At 44.5% G+C, this 17,900-nt stretch overlaps 1 protein-coding gene across 1 annotated transcript in view; it reads left to right on the forward strand.

The window, feature by feature from the left end:
• Positions 1-17,900, forward strand: part of Ephb1 (EPH receptor B1) — a 416,176-nt gene that overhangs the window by 330,875 nt on the left and 67,401 nt on the right. The window contains exons 8-10 of the mRNA XM_051206222.1: positions 3,621-3,729; positions 4,529-4,593; positions 16,663-16,785. Coding sequence (XP_051062179.1) covers positions 3,621-3,729; positions 4,529-4,593; positions 16,663-16,785 — 297 coding nt within the window. The remainder of the gene's footprint in view (positions 1-3,620; positions 3,730-4,528; positions 4,594-16,662; positions 16,786-17,900) is intronic.

Consider the following 17,900-nt stretch of genomic DNA (forward strand, 5'->3'; position numbering starts at 1 on the left):
TGGTAGTACCCAGCCCCTTTCTCTTTATGATCCAGTCCAGGCCTCCAGCCCATTGCCTGCTGTCATTTATATTTAGGGTTCATCTTCCCATCTCAATCAACCCAGGCTAGAAACTCTTTCATAGATATGCCCAGATGTTTGTCTCTTGGGACATTCTAGATCCTTCCAGGTTGCCAGTTATATGAACTATTGTACACACACCCAAAGAATACTTTTCTTTGGGAACTTATTTGTCCCCTGTTTTAACTTTGCATCCTAATCCTCTGAGAGCACCTCCATCATTAGTTCAGTGGATCTGATTTCTCTGCAACCTTAGATTTGTGCACAGCCTTGGCAGACTCACTATCCACCTCTTTTCCTTAGCTAGCCACCTATCAGAGTTTGTGCATTCCTGTATCTTTCTGATTACCTACCTGTCTATATTGACTCATTTGAGATCCATTTTCATATAACTTTCTAAATATCAATCTATTCTACAACCCACCAATTAGAAGCCCTCATGTTTTCTTTGCTAGCTACCATGTATTTGAAATGTCTTCCCCCCAAAGCAGTCTATTTTAGACCGGTGCTCTTAGACTGGGTGTTTGATAAGACTTGAGGTCTCTACATTAATTAGAAATGTTTAAAAATCAAATTATTTTTTCTAAAAATTTCTTGGGAAAAAAAATTATGGAAACCAGGGCTGGGTGCTCTGGTATGAGGAGAGAGGTTAAGGAGAGCAACAGTTACCCCAGATGGTGCCCCCCCCACTTTGAAGCAACACAGCTGGATGCTTTGCATGTGCTGTCTGGCCACCATGAGACTAGAGAGTGCAGCCTGTTGAGTTTACGCCAGGTGAATTTTCTCTCGTGTTTCGAGGCTGGTGAGATGGGGTGGAAAGGTGAGCCCATTCATTGAGATTAATAACACTGCTGGGGTGAGAGGAACACGGGCCATCTGCTTCTCCCATAAGGACTCTGCCCCCCCCATTCTGCACCTCACTCACCATCTAGATTTATAGGCACTTTGGCATCAGGAGGTACACAGGATTAAAAGCCCCAAACTCCAAATGTTCTGAGCACCGGTCTCTTGGCAATTCTGCTAGACAAATCAAGAAGTAACAAATTTCCCCCAAGAAGGCTATTCGTTTTATACTTGGCAGTTAAGTTTTGCAGACCCAAGAGAGGGGAGATATAAGAGAGTTCTGGTAAGTGGCCAAATTTGAGAGAATTTATCTTAATGATGGGGCTTCTTTATTGGCGATGACACTCGAGGAAGCTGCAGGCGTGTCCGCAACAGAGAGGGATGTTGAAGATTGGTCAGTGGGATGGCTGTCGATCGAGGCAGGAAGACCCATGGGACCCTTCTAAATTAGTGTCCATGCTGGGCAGGTGACTGCCACATGGTGCCCTAGCCACTTTTAACAACTGTGAGCTAACCTTTGACTTAGTTTTTTCCCCCTGTTATTTATAACCATTATTATTCTCATGATCATTACCTTTGGGTTTCATACTGTTCTGTGAAGATTTGATTAATGAAGACTGTCAAAGATTCATCATTGTGGTCCTCTGCTTTTTATTTCTGAAGAGATGGCTCAGTTGTTCAGAATGTGTACTGTCCTTCCCAAGTTCAGTTCCCAGCGTTCACTTCAGGAGTGGACTTACAATTACAATCACCTGTGACTCCAGCTCCAGAGGATCTGATGCCCTCTCTGATTCCCATGGGCCCCTGCACTCACATTGTGCAAAACCGTACTTCGATATACATAATACAAATTCATAAACAAGGCTCTCAGCTGAGGAAACCAAAATTCCACCTTCGGTCTTTTTACTTTCTGTACTTTATAGAATGAAGTGTTTTAAGAGCCAACAGCAGACTAAGTGGATAGCTCAAGTATAACACTGTCTAAATGTGAGGATCTGAGTTCAAATCCCTAGCACCGACATAAAAAGCCAGGTAGAACAGTTGTATCAGTAATTCCAGGGCTGGAGAGACAGGGATCTTAGGGCTTGATGGCCAGAGAGTCCATCTGAATATTTAACCTTCAAGTTCTGTGATGACTGTGTCTTTAAAATAAATGGAGACATCATTGAAGAGTTTATCTGACCTCTCATCTTTGAACACCTTCACAGCATGTGTGTGTCACACACACATACACACACACACACACACACACACACACATCAAACTAAGGAGGATGGCTCCTGAGAAATGATATCCAAAGTTGTCTTTTGGTCTCAACACCATGTATATGCATATGCATACACACTACAAGCCCACAGCACTGCCTCTAGAAGTTACTTTTTTGCCCAGAGAGACGAACTGGGCATAAGCATAAGACCTTGCTGAGGTACCAGTGAAACATGCAGACATCCTGATCTTCACCAATAGATTTGAGGACAGGCTCAGAAATAGTGGTGTTCAACACCTCTGCTCACAAAGGTCCTGGTATGGTTTTATGGGGACCCTCATTGTAGTGAGGTTTATCATTGAAGTTGCCAGATCAAATATAAGGAGATAAGTTTAATTTGAATTCCAGATCAATAGCGTGTGAGGACAAATATCTGCCATGCAATATTTGGTGCACATTTATACTAAAATATCATTCATTATTTATTTGGAGTGTAGGTTTGCTTTAGTTTGCTTGTATCTGACAACCCTAATCATAATAAAATATCCACAGTTTGACCTTCCCTATGCGTGAGTTTTAGCAGCATCCATTGACAAAGGCCATCAGCACAATAAGGGTAACAAGCTGATTAGGGCAGCTGGTGTGGATTTAAAAAAAAAGAGAAGTAGAATTTGGGTACATCTGTGACATAGGTCAGATACTATGAACCAGTTATATGGTTTGACATTTTATCAACTGTCAAGAGACACGAGAATCATAAAGGGTAAAATAATCCCCCCGCCAAGACTACAAAGAATGCACAAGCAAAACCAGGCTTTGAACCATTTCTGCCCACTTCTATGACCCTGAGATGTTCTACTCTACCCGTATTGCAGCATTGTTTTAGCACTTGGCAGAAACTTCAATCCTTTTCTTGTGGAGTGGGAGCTCAGAGTGCTGGGCAATTTCTCTGGTGTCTCATCACCCTCCATAGCTCCTGCTGCAGCGCTGGCTGACTACAGATAAACTGTAAAAATCTGCTCAATGAATCTGTTGACAAGTTGCATTTCAACAGCTGTTTCAGCATGGCTTTCAATCCCCCTCCATTGGTCTTAATCTTAACACAGCCAAGAGGACTTGGAGAAACCTTTGGAGCCAGGCAGTGAAGGCTCCTAAGAGTCACCTCTTAGGAGAGAGTTGTCATCAGCCCTGAGTTACCAGAGTTGTCCCTACTGTTTTGCTTTTTTATTACTGAAGCATTAGAAACTAGGGCCCAGGTGTACCAATATATCTGACACCCAGGCCAGGTATGTGCATACCCATACATTTATCTGGTGAGTTTTGTATCACACACCCTGGTCAGCTATGTGAGTGGGGTTCATAGAGAGGACCTGGCCAACAGCATTATATCAGATACAGAGTCTCTGTGTCTTAATTGGGGCGGGTGTGGCAGCGGGACCAAACCGGCGGCAGGGTAGGGGTGGGGGAACCTTACTCCTTACAGACTCTAATCCCTTTCTTTCTTTCCTAGATGATTACAAGTCAGAGCTGAGAGAGCAACTACCCCTGATTGCTGGCTCCGCAGCTGCCGGGGTTGTATTTGTTGTGTCTCTGGTGGCTATCTCCATCGTGTGCAGCAGGTAGGTCCTCCACTCAACCCTCCCTGAACCCAGGAAGCCCCTCTCTATGTACCCTTCTCCCATGTTGGCCTTTCCCCAGTTGGGCAGCCTGGGTAAGTTCTCCAACCATCAGCCTAGAAATCTCAAGAGGATTTATTTCCATTGTGCCTTGGATAAAACCCTGCTATGGGAACTGGGCAAGACTATAAGTAAACAGCATCCATCTTCCAACCTCATTTTAGCCAAGACTTTTAGCCCCTCATGCACAAGGACTTTTCAGAGTGACAGTTACAAAATTGCATTTGACCCACTGGAGCATCACAGCTGTGTGCTAGCAGTCTTGTGGCTTACAGAGCGCAGGCTCTGGGCAGCAGGCAAAAGGCAAGCGGGCAGAAGAGGGGGTAAGGAGATGCTGTGAGCTGAGCTCTGCTGAGCTCTGGCCTGAAGGCCTTGTGAATTTTTAATACTGTTTGCAGCTGCCTTGGGTGGTTATCCCAGATATTGCCTGCAAAGTTCGTAGTCGGCTCCCACCACGCAGTTCTGCAGTTCACTGGTACTGATGGGAGCCCTCATCACCACTGCTCTCTTGGCAGATGCCCATAGTCTTTCCTGGTACCTGCAAGCTTTTGACTTGAAAGCTGAAACCTCTGCCCAAGGGAATGTGTGTTGGTCAACTAGAATGTAAGCCAAGGCAAAACCAAAACCTTCCAGTGAGAGGTCCCCAGTTTCAAATGGCAGGAGACACCCAAGCTGAGCCCTATGTTTGGGCATGAGGCCTGGGTGTGACCCTGCTAAGAAAGCACCTCTTCTCTATCTGCAGGAAACGAGCTTACAGCAAAGAGGCTGTGTACAGTGATAAACTCCAGCATTACAGCACAGGCCGAGGTGAGTAGAGAGCACACACCCATAGACTCATCCAGTGAATCAAGCCTGTTGGCAGGTAAAGTGGTCCTTAGAGCCATTCTAGTGATGATCAGGTACAACAGCAAATGTCTGACAAGCCCTCGGTGCCCAAGTGGCCCCTCTCTGCAAGTCCCTGGAGACCACAGGCTGTCCACTGCACGCCCTTTCTGGGCAGTCACTGGACTCCTGGTGGGAGATGACTTTCTGCACTGATAAGCCATATTCGAGACAGGGGAAGACAGGGTTTAGCAAGTCAATGAATCCTGAAATCACACTCAGTGGGGAAAGATGGAAGGTTCTCTATTAACATCTTCTACCTTATCTTATCCAGTTGAGCGGCTGGGGAATGTGTTAACCAAATTCACAGATAAGCCATAGAACATGAATGCAGGGAATTAAAAAGATAACAGAGCCCAGGAGGCTGAAGTGCTGGGGTAGCTCCCAAGCGTGTTTTTCTTTTAAACGGTACCTTCAAAAGTTTTCCCTCATTCATTATCTTCCCCCTGCTTTTCTCTCTTTAACTCAGATTGCTTTCACCATCATACATATAATTCTATATCAAAATTGCTGCTCCTTCCCCTGAATGATTTCAGAACTGCAGTCTAAACCAGTCCCCAGGAGGATAGGTGGGCCACCTCCCTGCTTCTAGAAACAAATCCTTAGAGCTTTACATAGGCACTGTTTCTAAAGGACCCTTTCCGGATTCTACATAGGTCCGAGGAATCTGCCCCAGCACACTGGGCTCTCCCCGATAAGCCACATCATATTCCAGTCCTCCTTTTTGCCTAGACCTCTTTTATCCTGAGCACTCAGCAGTGAGCAGATCCCATAGGCACATGTAACCTGAAGCTCCAGTTCACGTTCTCTGGATTGGTTCTTTCATAAGTAAAAACGGCTTCCAAGACTAAAATTCTTATGGATCAGATGACTTTCCTTCTCCAAGATCACCTGAGACAAGAAGGAATGCAATGTTCACAGCTGCAACCGTGCTGCTATGAAAGAGCACATGTTCTAATGTGGAGGGTAGGAGCCTGAGCTGCTCAAAAGGAAGGCGTTCCCTAGAAATGGCTTTCCAACCAAGATACGGCTGAAGATTTATACAAGGTCAAGCCTTTCATGACCAGGGTGTGTGCAGGGTAGGCATCACAAGGAGATGGCACCATAATGCATCAGAAACCCCCAGGCCATCTCTTGAAGCGAGACTTTGGTATCGGACTCTCAGAAGACAGGTACCACTCTGATGCCTTAGAATTGTCCCAAAGCCCTCTCTCTGCTTCCCTCCTCTAGCTCTGGCTTCTGGCATTGCCTCCTTGTCTGCTCTGGGCCAACTTCTTCCTGTGATGAGCCACTAGATGTCTATTTCAGGTCTGGTTCCTGACCTCTTTGGATAAAACTTTTATAGATGGTCCTGATGGCCTGAAAGCAACCAGGACCACAAGAATACATGATTGGGTTCAAAAATTGCAATTTTGTTTAGAAGTCTAGAGACTTCTAACAGTGCTCCAGGGTGACTCAGCCAAGAACTGTCTTTCTAAAGGTATGCCATCCTTCCAGTGGGGGCACAGAGGATCCCCAGGCATCCTGGGTACAGTGATAATGCTCTTTTGACAACTTCAGCCTCACATTTGACCACTCTTCTCTTGAATCGTGCTTCTACCAGGCTACTTGGTATACAAAGATGTGTTTCTAAAATGCTCATGGCTCCCTGTGTGGGAGAATGAGGGACTCCATCACCTCAATAGCCACAGAGAGAGGTATCTCTGGGTCCTAGACTCTGTAGAAGAACTACCCCCCAGTCTGCAGCCATAGGGTCCTTGCTACCATCAGTGAGCATGGCTGGAGTTGCTCAGTGAGTTTCACCTATTATTGCTAGGTGGATGTAGAGTTTCTTGTGGTGAGGCTCAGTTTACTTCTTAGGCTACCTTAGATGTATGAACCATTTCTAAATGTCCTTCTCCTCTGTGCACAAGTATTCTCTTTTAATTAACCCCTGACACCTGCCTTTCTCCACACACCTGAGCTCTGACTCCTGCCCCCCCTCCACACAACTGGGTTCTCTAAGCCCACACCCTTGTGCACCCAGTTACATTTTTTTGTACTTTTCTCCTGTGAACACCCATCTCTTTGGTTGAAACCATTGTTACTGGAGAATCATGATCAAAGGACCATGCAGCTAGAGGAAGGCCCAGCAAACAAAGAGCAGAAGGGAAACTTAAGCTCTGGTGAAGGACATGCCTGTCTGGGAGGGAGAGGCAGACAGATAGAGGTGGAAAGGATGGCTGTGGCAGGTGTCATCATTACCTACACTGGGAACTTTAATCTAGTAGCTTGCCTTGATTCCGACTCCCATTGTCTCCACAACCACTCAAGGGGATTGGTGGTAATCCTGGAAGAACAGTGACTTTCTCCAGTGACAAAGCTTGAGGGTTGAGAGAGGTGGATTGTGTACCCTCTGAGTCTGGATGCATACCTCATGGTATCCCCATATTGCAGAGGCTCAATACGCCTAATCTTGGGTGCAGCTCTATGTCTAATCCCAGATGCCCTACTGTAGGTGGAGTTTTCTGTGTCCTAGCAGCCACTTTCAAATAACCACAGAGAGGCTTAATATTAATTATAAATGCTCAGCCAACAGCTGAGGCTTGGTGTGAGCCAACTCTTACAACTTAAATCAACCCATTTATATTAATTTACATTCTGCCACGTGACATTACCTCTCTTTCATCTTGTGTCTCCTGTTTCCTTTGCATGTCTGGCTGGCAACTCCTCTGATTCTGCCCTTCTTCTTTCCAGAATTCTCTTTGCCCTGAAAATCCTGCCTAGTTACTGGCCAATCAGTTTATTTTTTCTTTTAAACCAATCACTGTGACATATATTTACAAAGTATAAAGGAATATCTCACACCCCAGTTGGTGATTTGTGAGTCCCCACCTCTGGGCGCCATCCCAAGAGTCAAAGGGCTCAAATGTGCCCAGTTGTAAATGCAGATACATAACCTGTGCCTGGACCCCCATTTGAATGTCCTCCATGGAGTGGAGTGTGGACAGCTTTGGAAGCACTGAAGGCTTCCTGGTCTGGGAGCCAAAGAACATCTGTTCAGCTCTGTTCACCATTGCCTGGGAACCCTAACTCCCCTGGCTCCTCCAGGGGGCACTATGGAGAAGATTGTGGTTCTTGTCTGCCAGACTCACCCTTTTAAAGTAATGCAGAGGTTGAAAGAGACAGAAAAGAAACATTTGCAACACTCTCATCTTCCCTAACATGTAAACGCATGGCAGATTTGGGTATTGGAAACATGATGTTGTATTCAGAAACTGACTCAAATTTCACCCCTGACCCTAGTACAGTGATTTTTCAACCTTCCTAATGCTATAACCCTTTAATTCAGTTCCTCATGTTGTGGTTAGTCACCCTCAACCATAACATTATTTTTGTTGCTACTTCATAGCTATAATTTTGTTACTATTATGAATCATAATGTAAATCTATGATATGCAGCCCCGTGGATGTCTTGATCCACAGGTTGAGAACTACTGCCCTAGAACTTGGTGAACAGAGATATGTAAAGGGGAATTTGAATTGGTGGAAAGACACTTCCTGAAGTGTGAGATACAAAGAGAATATTCTGGATGTGGCGTCAGTTAGACTGATAAAGGGGTTCATGTTCAAGGGTGGAAAGGGACATGGGCTTCTCATGCTCAGGAATGGGTAGACAGTGTGTTATTGTGGTTTCTTGGTCCAGTTTTTACAAACTGTTGGCTAATTACAGATGACCTGGAGAGGATCATCCAGGTAGGGTGGGGAGGCTTAGGAACCTAACTTTAGGAAGTTATGGCTCATTCTATTTTGGGAAAATGCCAACAGGTGTTCAGGGGATGTAGACCACTCCTGCTTTCTGAGCTGAGTGGGTTCCATGAGGTTGGAGATGAAAGGATACTGGTGCTTGTGAAAGGGTTAAGGGCTAAGAGATCAGTTCCAAGAAAACTGTCTCTGAGTGGAAGATATAAATTACAATGTCTGCCAGAATGTTTTGAAAAAAGCATAAATGAGGTAAGGACCTGTATTTGTCAGGTTTCTCTAGAGGAACGAAACCCATGGGATGAATAATCTCTCTCTCTCTCTCTCTCATACACACACACACATACACACACACCCCACACCACACCACACCAGCTATTGAAGCTGGGGCCCTCAGCTGTCTCAATCTGGCACCAGAAGTTCCGAAGGTTCCTGGAGAACTGCTGGTCCCTAGTCCCAAAGAAAGCTTGGCATGCTGGTTCTGATATTAGTATAGAAACCATCATCATCATCATCAGCAGCAGCAGCAGATGCAATAATGGGACAGATTAACTCAGGGGCTAAGAGGGAGGTCAGGCAAGCAAAAGGTAGGTGAGATGATTTTTCTTCTGCCATGCCCTTTTTAGCTGCACTGATACCAAAAGGTACCACCTGCAATTGGAGTGGGCCTTCCCATATCAATCAAAGAAATCAACACACTTTTCCAGGTTAGGCTCCCTCATCAGATGATTCTGACATATGGCAAATAGACATTAAAACCAACCATAATACTTGAGATTGGAAAACACGATAATCTTCAGACAAAGCAGAAGGAAGACACATAGTTGTGAGTTCAGGCCCAGACAAATGTCCCAAGACACTGTGAAACACATGCATCTGAGAATATGAACTTGAATTCTGTCACCATTAGGAATAGACGAGAGGTAATTAAGAAAAAAAAATATGGGACCTTGTCTCTTTTAATTAGACCATATATTTAGTAAATTCAAGAATCATGGGTAGCACTTACAGTATAATGGAAGACATTGTTAAGTAGATACAGACATTGTCTTCATAAGGAGAGAAAGTGAGTTAGTGACTGTCACTCAGGAGGAAGGTCCCTGATGTTATTCTAGTTCTTGCCCAATCCAATCCATGTTTGCTTGATTGCTTTTTTAACTTCAGATGCAAGCGTGGGGATGCTGATCGAGTTTGTAGGTAACAGTTGGGAAGCAGAACTAACACCATAAAAGACGGAATCAAAATTCAGAGCTACCCAACAGCTTTGAATGCTAATTTGAAATCTGCAAGACAAAATGTTAGCAGGATAAATCTGGAACCTAGTGTTTAGGTTAAAACAAAACTAAAGCAGCACAAATAGGGAATGGTTCCACTTACTATTTATTTGTGTGAAAAAAAGGAAAAAAAAAAAAAAAAAGCCTAGCTGATCACATGCTTACTCTCAGTGGCACTCCTGAGAACAATACTAATAACACCCATTTTGGGCATTTGCTGTATTAAATGTTTGCATTTACTCTTTGTGCTGTTAAGAACCCACTCAGAATCATGGACTCTGTCCTAGAGACCTGGTTTCAAGAAGGACACATTCTACAAAGCACCTGTCCAGAGGAGAGCAGCCTGCCTGTGTCGGGTGTGGCAAGTGTCTGACTCAGTGGCAGTGTGTTGCCAGATTCACAGGGGTTGTCCATCAAAGAGGTTCCTCTAAAATGGGGCTAGAGCTGGAGAACTTTTAGTAATAGATGCTATTAAAAAGATTCCTGTCTTAGGTGAAAGATGGAATGAAGTCACACCCAGATGCATGTCTGAGTTACTGCATTCTGGGTGGTTGATGCATTCTGGACTTCAAAGATAGCACCCTGCTGGATAAGCAGGACAGGAGGACTCTGGAAGGAAAAGAGAAGATCATCAATGCTGGGCAATGGTGGCACATGCCTTGAATCCCAGTACTTGGGAGGCTGATCTCTGTGGGTTTGAGGCCAGCCTGGCCTACAGAGCTAGTTCCAGGACAGCTAGGGCTGCAACACAGAGAAACCCTGTCTTGAAAAACAAAAACAAACAAACAAACAAAGAGTAGATCTTACATAAGTGAAGGCCTGTAGATATATAAGGAAAGGCTCCTTGGTACAAAAGGAAGCTGAGTTTAGAGTCACTGTTTATTAAATGTCAAATACATGGAAAGATCTAGATTCACCCATATGTATGGGTGATTACTACCTTTCAGTAGTTTCAAGACCATTATCTATTGCCTTTGGGGTCCCAGTAGGACTTCAGCAGCCCAGCACCAGAGATCCTTGCATGGAAGAACATGTCTATTCTGGCCATATGTACCCACAAGGCATGGAGGTTAAGCAATTTTCTAGGAGTATTTGCTCTTTCCTCTTTTTTTTTTTTTTTTTTTTTTTTTTTTGGCTTCCTTCCAGGACTTTGGTTGCAGACGCTGCCATCTTACACCTTAAGTAATTGCTAAGGCCACTTCACAACCATTTCCCCAGCCCACCGTCCTTTCCTCTGCAAAATAAGCTCCCAATGACCTGCTCTCAGAATACCCCCACTGCCAATAAAACAGTTGTCAGCTCTGTGTGCCCAGTGCATCAGTAGTCACACCTATGTTTGGTAACTGGGTCCCCAGTGCTTGTCTATCAACATTGCTGCCTTTGCTTCAAGCTGGTCTCCCTCTTCCTCCACCCTCAGCAATAAGCCTCTCTCTGAGGATTCCAAATTTCTCCTTTGTTGTAACATGCTGTTGTCCTTCCACATGTATTCCAATGCTGGAGCTTCTAGGAGTCTGACTTTGAAGAGTGGCGTCCATGGCCTCCTGCTTTCTCCGGTCTCTGTATTGTTTACAACCTGTTACCAGGCATGTTCTCTTGATTCAGCACCGCACAGCATTGTGCCCTTTCATGTCCTATTTCATGTCTCAGTCACATGAAGCACCCTGAGGCCTTGGCTTTCCTGTAGATGCCACAGTGTGGGTTGGATGTCTAGCAGTGGTGAGGAAAAGGAGGGAGGCTTGATGCCCTGAGGCAGAGTATCAGAGATGGTCCCTTAAGGACTGCACATGTTTCTAAATAGCTCCCCTCTCATGCTAAAGTACCTGGACAAAACTGCATGAGTCACAAGATGACAAAGCTCTTGGATTCAGAATGAGGTACAGGCAGGCATCATCCCCTTATGACCCCATCAAAACCTGCTGGGACACAAGAATATTAATGACTGGAAGCAACCCAACTCACTCATTCTCTGGCACAACCCTGTTGGTTCTAGCAATCCTCCCTCAACTAGAGGCCAGCTGGCTTTTGCTAGAACCTGTGAAGCCCTAGGATCAGTTGTCATGGCTAGCCTGCAGATGTCCTTGCCACTAGTTCCGCATTCAGAATGCACACCAAGATTGCACAAGGTCAGTGGGTCTTCTCCCCTAGCTCTGAGTCCATGCATGTCACCTGCTGTTTACAGCAGCCAGGTCTCTGTTTTTCCCTGCACCACTGGCACTTGTAAATGTCTCCATAACCTTTGAAACTTCCCCATGAAGACTTCCAGCATCCCCAGAGCTCATCTCAGCCACTTCTGTTGATCCTCTGATTCAAGGTCTCTGACAGTAGAGAAGGATTTCTTCTGCTTCCAGAACTATTGGATGCCATGAAAGAAGGTACCAGGCAGCAGTGGAGCCATGCTCCCCATGAACATGTGAACAAATTAGATCTTTATTGGAGATTTGTAAACTAGGGGATGGGAAAGCTGGGGGTGTACTTACTAACAAAGCGCTAACAATGGAGACATTTGCGATCAGAAGTTTAAGTCCACACATGCCCCTTTTAGGCCAAAGATATGCAATCATTGATTTAAAATAAAAATGGAAACTCAAATGTGGCTAACACTTTAACGGTATTTCTGTTACTAACAGTGGTGTGAAGGGCACATCAGTCACTATAAAGTGCCCTGTATTATAGGGGTCTGTTACCTCTGATCCTCATCATCTCCTCTAACAGAATTTCCTCAGCATTCACAACCCGAGAACATCTTCTGCTCCCAGTCTCCCAGTGTCTGTGCCTTACTCTGTTGCTGACTTGATTCCTTGTTCACTGTCTGGTGATTCATTGCACTAAATACCATTTTCCTGATAATTAAAACCTGCTCACTGGCAAGTGGGAGCAGGAACAGGCTGATGTGGGATTTATGCAGAAACACAAAATGAGCCAAAAGACAAATGACCTGTTCAGCCTAGCAAAAGGCATTTATTTTCCCTCCTCATCTTCTGGGATTTGAGAAAGGCGGGCTAGGGCTTGGGAGCATGGTCTAGGGAGATCTGACATCTTCTGAGAAGGTATTTGCAAGGGGGTCCATTGTATTCATAGGCTTAGCCAAATCTCTCTGCTAATTTGGAATACAATGATCCCTCCCTGCCTGCATCCTGAGGACCTGGGCCAGGGCCATCTTTTCCTCCTGCCTTACTGGACTCTTAAGTGGCTGTGGCTAGCAGAAAGGCACCAAGTTTGAGCCATTTCTTAGACCTTGATTGAACTTTACCAGTTCCCTTCCTCCACATCATAATGCTTTTACCCAATGTAGAGGAAAATGGGAAGTGATTGTTAATGACACATTAGATGTAGGATTTAGGGCATTCCTTTTTGTTGGGCATCTCAACAGATTATAGTCCTGGGCTTTAAGTAGCCTTCTTGGCTTCTGAGGAAGTGCCTCAGTGACAGCCAAATCCTTCAGACACAGCATAGCAAGTATGTTACATGTATGTACAGGTGAGTGCAAATGCATGCACATATGCGTTCACACTTTCCAATTCCTCAGACTTCTCATGGGGAGTTAAGTGCATGAAATGTCACAGGGTAGACATTTTCCCATCAAGTGCACTTTGTGGCTCATTACTGGCCTAAAGAATAGAGGCTCCATCAAGAGATGAGCTGTCTCCCTTCTGGGAATGGCTTCTTCCCCAAACTGGCTGGGGCCAATATCTCTAAAGCTCATTAGCTCAGAATCCTTTCCCATTCATCCTCATATATGTCTTTACTTGCAAAACATTCATTACAGCCCATTCTAGAATGTTTAATTAGTTTCCATGCAAGAACTCCTTCAGGACAGCTTAGCATACATCTTTAAAAGCCCTTGATCTAAAATAACAAGGTAGTTATTTTGAAAGTAACTAATATAACCCTAAGTGGCTTACATCCCCCCACTGTCCACCACACCTCACTTCCTTTTTTACCTCCCCACACACTTCCGAGAAAAAAATGAGTCTATTAGTCAGGGAGTCTTCCCGTACATGGGGCGCTGTGCTGGGCCTGACACTTGTCATAGGGTCTTTATTCTCACAGGCAAGCTGGAAGGGAAGTCTCATTTCCCCTATTGGTGAAGAAGCTGTTGTAAGAGATAAGTCTGAACTTGCTGTACTATGCAGGATTAATAAAGTACTTTGGGGGTTTAATGTTACCTGCAGATCTCAGAGGTTGAGAATTAGGAGGGGAAGTTGCAGCTTGCTGACACTACCCTGGTTTCCTTTTTTAAGCCCTGTTTTCTTTTATGCAATTTGTTTTTGTATTGTCTGCCTCTTTCATCCTTCTATGCACGCTGGCTAACCTCCCCTGTCAACATCTGTATTTCTGTGCCTCAATCTTTCTCCGGCCACAGAGTCTTCCTCTTGCCCGTGCTACTAGTCATCCAGTGCCTACATTTTGACTATGACAATCGCTATGGAACTAGCTCAGCTCCCTTGTGGACAGCCATCCAAGTTCACAGAGTGTCCTTGAGGAGATAAAGCCAGTTATAATAATCTACAATAGTCAGTGGCTTCAGGACACACCTATCTACTGCCTTTTGTTTCCTATTTGATTTCCTTTTTCCTTTCCTGCACTTCTTGGCATCCCCCAGATAAGCCATTTGCTTTCTTAGCTTGGCCTTTAGCACATTTGTAGGAGACCCCCTAAGCAGGGTTGTGACAGCCTGGAGATGCTGCTCTGAGCTTCTCACCAGCTCCAAGTCTGGCCAGTTGCATTTGCTCTTCACCTGTTGTGCACAGCAGGTGGGAAATCAATGATGCCTCCTCTCTGCTCTGCCCTTCATCCATCGCTACTGAAGAGCTTTCTTATTCGTACACATGTGCACACATACTGCTATCCCCTGGAACATAAAATGTTTCAGGTGTGCAACAAGCCTCCTGCAGCCAAGAGTCGCTTTGAATGTGGCCCAAGGCAGTCATAGCTTACTTAAATCATTATGACTTTTTGTGTGGTTGTTTTTTTTTTTTTGTTTGTTTGTTTTTTGTTTTTTCTTTAGCTTGATTGCATGGTTTTCGAGCGTGAAGTGTGTTGACTGGACATAGACAGAGGTTAGGATGTCTGTTTGCTTTGTCCAAATTTTAGTTAGTCCATTTCCACAGTCAAAGATGACATCAGGTTTTGTAGAGTTTTTCATGTATGCATAGGTATGCAGGGGGTGGGGGATGGCGGGGTGCAAGCACACTCCATGAGCGTGTGTGTGCCCATTTGTTGGATGGACAGCAGTCAAGGTCAGCCTTGTTTGTTGTTCCGCAAGTGTTGTCCAACTTCATTCTTTCCCCTTTTTTCTTTCTTTTTATAATCTCTCTTTGGAACTTTGCTATTTTAGGCCATGCTGGCTGGGTAGCAAGCCCTGGGGAGTCATTTATCTCTACCCCAGCACTGGAGTTACAATCCAATACACCCAGAATTTTACATGGATGTTAGGGCCAAACTCAGGTCCTCACACTTGCAGCCTAAGCACTTTCCTAGCTGAACTATCTCCCTAACTTCTGAATCCCACCACTAGAAGCTTTCTAGAATGTGCTGGACTACTTTCAAACAAGCAGCCCAGAATATTAGTAGTTGCTTAAGGACAAAGGAATCGATCTTTTAGGAAAATCTGTTCCTCATGTCAGGGCATTTGGCTTCCTTTGGCTTAAAAACATAAATCTCCCCTGTTCTTCAGTGAATCTTCCTTCCTTCCTTCTTTGGATTGTGTCCTAGGATTTTAATCCTTTCCTGGATAAGGAGGTGATCAAGACATCCAGAGAGGCATCCGATGTTTTTCTGATGGAAAATGACAGAACTGGAGCATGGGTGGAAGGCTGGGAAGCAGTGGGGAATAAGGTGTGGGTGAGCTGCAGAGGAAAGGTTTCTGGAACCTGAAGCCCAGCAGCCTCGGCCTGGATCCCCACCACACGTGGAGACCCAGCTGACCTGCCCTGGCTGATCTGTCACCTCCATGAGTAGGACACAGCAGGCAGCAGGGGTGTGGCAGTAGATCATACATACAGCCTATCTTTTGGAGGCCCCAGCTTTCACTATCCGGGCACTGTGGAGACAGTTTCTATACTCCACTTAATGACACATCAAGCAAGGTGAAAAATTACATTTCAAACGAATCCATTTGTTTTTGTTTTTTGTTCCATTTGCTATTTTAGTCCCCTGTCCTCTACTTTTTGAAAGTATTTTTTTTTTCTGCAATGACAATTCTCTATTTTGTCCTCAAGCACACCTATCTATCTTGCCATTGTATACATCAGTGACAAGGCCTATATTCCTTTATGTATTTCTCATCTACCATTTTATTCGTTTTTCATACTTCAGTGTGTCTGAAGGCATGGGGGGTTCAATTACCATTTTTCTTTCATTCCACCCCATTTTTTCTATGTAGACGTTGCTCGTTCCTACATTAGTATTTCCAAGATTTCTGCTTGCATTTTCTCTTCTGGTATATGGTGTTGGCACTTCTGTCTTGAGGGGTTTCTAATAGTGATTTCTTCCTTTTTAAAAATATCCATCCTCATCCCTCTTGTGGCCATGGACCACAGCTGTCAGTTATAACCTTAACAGTGGCCTCCACTCAGGAAAGTTGTCAAGTTGATAAATATTGATATCTACCCTACCATTTTACCACCACTTTTCTGCTAATGCATTTGGTTGGCATCAATCAGCTTCTTTGCCTTCTGTGAGTGCCTGGTGTGGAAACTGGTCCCGATCTGTCACTTATAAGTAATTTGTCCCACATTTCATCAGGAGCATAGAAAGAGAAAAACTATGGAGGAGAAGTAGAGGGCAGAGAACCAGAGTGGTCTAGGGAGAACGGGTCTGGGGAGGCCCAGGAAAAAGAGATGGGACAGAGGAAGTTTACCGAAATCTAATTAAGAGGCCGGTCTTTTCCAGGGATGCCCCTGGTGGTGGGGACATCAGTAGTAGCAGTGACTTGTATCCTGTCTGGAATGTTAACCTGCTTATCTCATCCAATAAGGCTCCCCAGGGATGAAGATCTACATTGATCCCTTCACATATGAGGACCCCAATGAAGCTGTCCGGGAGTTTGCCAAGGAGATTGATGTATCTTTTGTGAAAATTGAAGAGGTCATCGGAGCAGGTATGGCTCTTCCCTCCCCTTCTGTCATCTTGTTGTCCAAACATCATCTCCCTAACATTATAGATGTCTGTCATTCTCTTCAGAAGATGGATCCGGACCACTAGAACTTGCAAGAACTTTGCTCAGAATCTTTTGGGATCTTGATCACAGTGGCTAAGGAGGTTTGGGAAAGCATGGAAGTTGGCTGTAGTTTTCAAAGTTCAGGAGTAGCTCTGGAAACAGCAGGAAACCTAGATGAAGAGAGAGATGTAGAGTACTTAGTCATGAGGATAGAAATAAAATATTTAAAAAGCTGATCTAGTATCCTACTCGCTGAAAATGGCATCTCAGTGACTTTGGGCCAAGAATTCTCCCCCCACTTTGAGTTCTCCTTTTCCTATGCTCACACACTCTCATTCAGCCCAGGCATCAGAAAGGCATCCCAGCCTAAACTAGAACTAACCACTGAGGTGCTCCTGAGAAATCACACCAAAAGACTCATCTAGAAAACCCACTTTTCTTAAAAAAAAAAAAAAAAAAAAAAAAAAAAAAAAAGCAGATTGTACAGCCAAGTTTTCTATAGACCCAGCCTAATTAATGTAGGGTAGGTAAGATGTCTTATTGTGAGATAAAAACATTCCAGACATCATTTATTCATAAGTAATCTCTTTACTTCTTTGATTTGGGTCTCCTTCCCAACTTTATTTCCTTTTAGGGCATTCCTTGTCTTTGCTTCTTCTATTCTAACTAGCCATTGCTCAAGCTGTCCTCTTCATTGCTCCTGGCACTCAAGTACTTGATTCCTGTCACTGGAAAGCCACGGAGTGACACCTCCCAATAACATTTTAACTCAACAAAGCATGTTTAAGTGACATCCTTCAGACAGCCACATTATACATTGCCTTTAGAGAAAATTTCATAATCCTTTCACTCATTCATTCTCTCAATGTACTGAAGAGTCAAAACAAAAACCAAACCAACAAAAATCCCCCAAACAAAACAACAACAAAGAACCACTCATGGAATTGGGAGTCACATTGGGACGCATACCCCAGTAGGACACCATCTGCTTAAGTGCTGCATCCGTGTGCCTCCTCCAGCCTCACCGTGGAAGACCCTGGAACTCTCCCTGCACC

The sequence above is a fragment of the Phodopus roborovskii genome, unplaced genomic scaffold (assembly GCF_943737965.1).
Source record: "Phodopus roborovskii unplaced genomic scaffold, PHOROB, whole genome shotgun sequence".
Lineage (NCBI taxonomy): Eukaryota > Metazoa > Chordata > Mammalia > Rodentia > Cricetidae > Phodopus > Phodopus roborovskii.